Source organism: Nestor notabilis, unplaced genomic scaffold (assembly GCF_000696875.1).
Source record: "Nestor notabilis isolate BGI_N333 unplaced genomic scaffold, ASM69687v1 scaffold15049, whole genome shotgun sequence".
Taxonomy (NCBI): domain Eukaryota; kingdom Metazoa; phylum Chordata; class Aves; order Psittaciformes; family Psittacidae; genus Nestor; species Nestor notabilis.
This window is the reverse complement of record NW_009945167.1, coordinates 620-1,491: the sequence shown is the minus strand read 5'-3', so window position 1 is coordinate 1,491 and position 872 is coordinate 620. Positions and strand designations below refer to the sequence as shown.

The 872-nt window shown below is 56.8% G+C and overlaps 1 protein-coding gene across 1 annotated transcript in view; it reads left to right on the top strand.

Moving 5' to 3' along the window:
• Positions 1-47: 47 nt before the first annotated feature.
• Positions 48-872, top strand: part of COG8 (component of oligomeric golgi complex 8) — a gene marked incomplete at its 3' end in the record, with an annotated part of 1,308 nt that continues 483 nt past the window's right edge. Inside the window, exon 1 of the mRNA XM_010022754.1 lies at positions 48-278. Coding sequence (XP_010021056.1) covers positions 48-278 — 231 coding nt within the window. The remainder of the gene's footprint in view (positions 279-872) is intronic.

Genomic DNA, 872 nt, shown 5'->3' with positions numbered 1-872 from the left:
CGTTCAGGAAGGCAGTGGAGGAGGCGGTGGAGAAGTTCCAGGAAGAGATGAATTCCTACACGCTCATCTCTACACCATCTGTGCTGGGGGGCAGCGCGGGGGTCCCGGTGCCCACGGCCCAGCCGGGGACGCTGCAGCCGCCCATGGTGCTGCTGGACTTCCCGCCCCTCGCCTGCTTCCTCAACGGCCTCCTTGTCGCTTTCAATGACCTGCGGCTTTGCTGCCCTGTTGCCCTGGCACAGGATGTCACCACCTGCCTGGAGGATGCGCTCAGTGAGGTGAGGAGCCAGGGGATGGAGCTGTGCCTTGTCCCAGGTGGACATGGGGACAGGCTTGCCCTGCCCTGAGTATTTGTAAGATGGAGTCCTGGACTCGTTCAGGTTGGAAAATATTTTTTTAAAGATCATCAAGTCCAAGTGTTAACCCGGTGCTGCCAAACCCCCCCACTAAACATGTCCCGAAGTGCCACATAGTGACATCTTTTAAATACCTTCAGGGATGGTGACTCCACCACTGCCCTGGGCAGCCTGTTCCAATGCCTGACCACCCTTTTGGGGAACAGATTATTCCTAATCTCCAGTCTAAACCTCCTCTGGCACAGCTTGAGGCTGTTTCCTCCTGTCCCATCACTTGTTACTTAGGAGAAAAGACTGACACCACCTCACTACATCCTCCTTTGAGGCAGTTGTAGTGAGCAATAAGGTCCCCCCTGAGCCTTCTCTTCTCCACACTAAACCCCCCAGGTCCCTCAGCCCTTCCCCATCACACTTGTGCTCCAGGCCCTGCACCAGCTCCAGTGCCCTTCTCGGGCCCCGCTCCAGCACCTCAATGTCTCTATCCTAGTGAGGGGCCCAGAACTAAACACAGGGTCA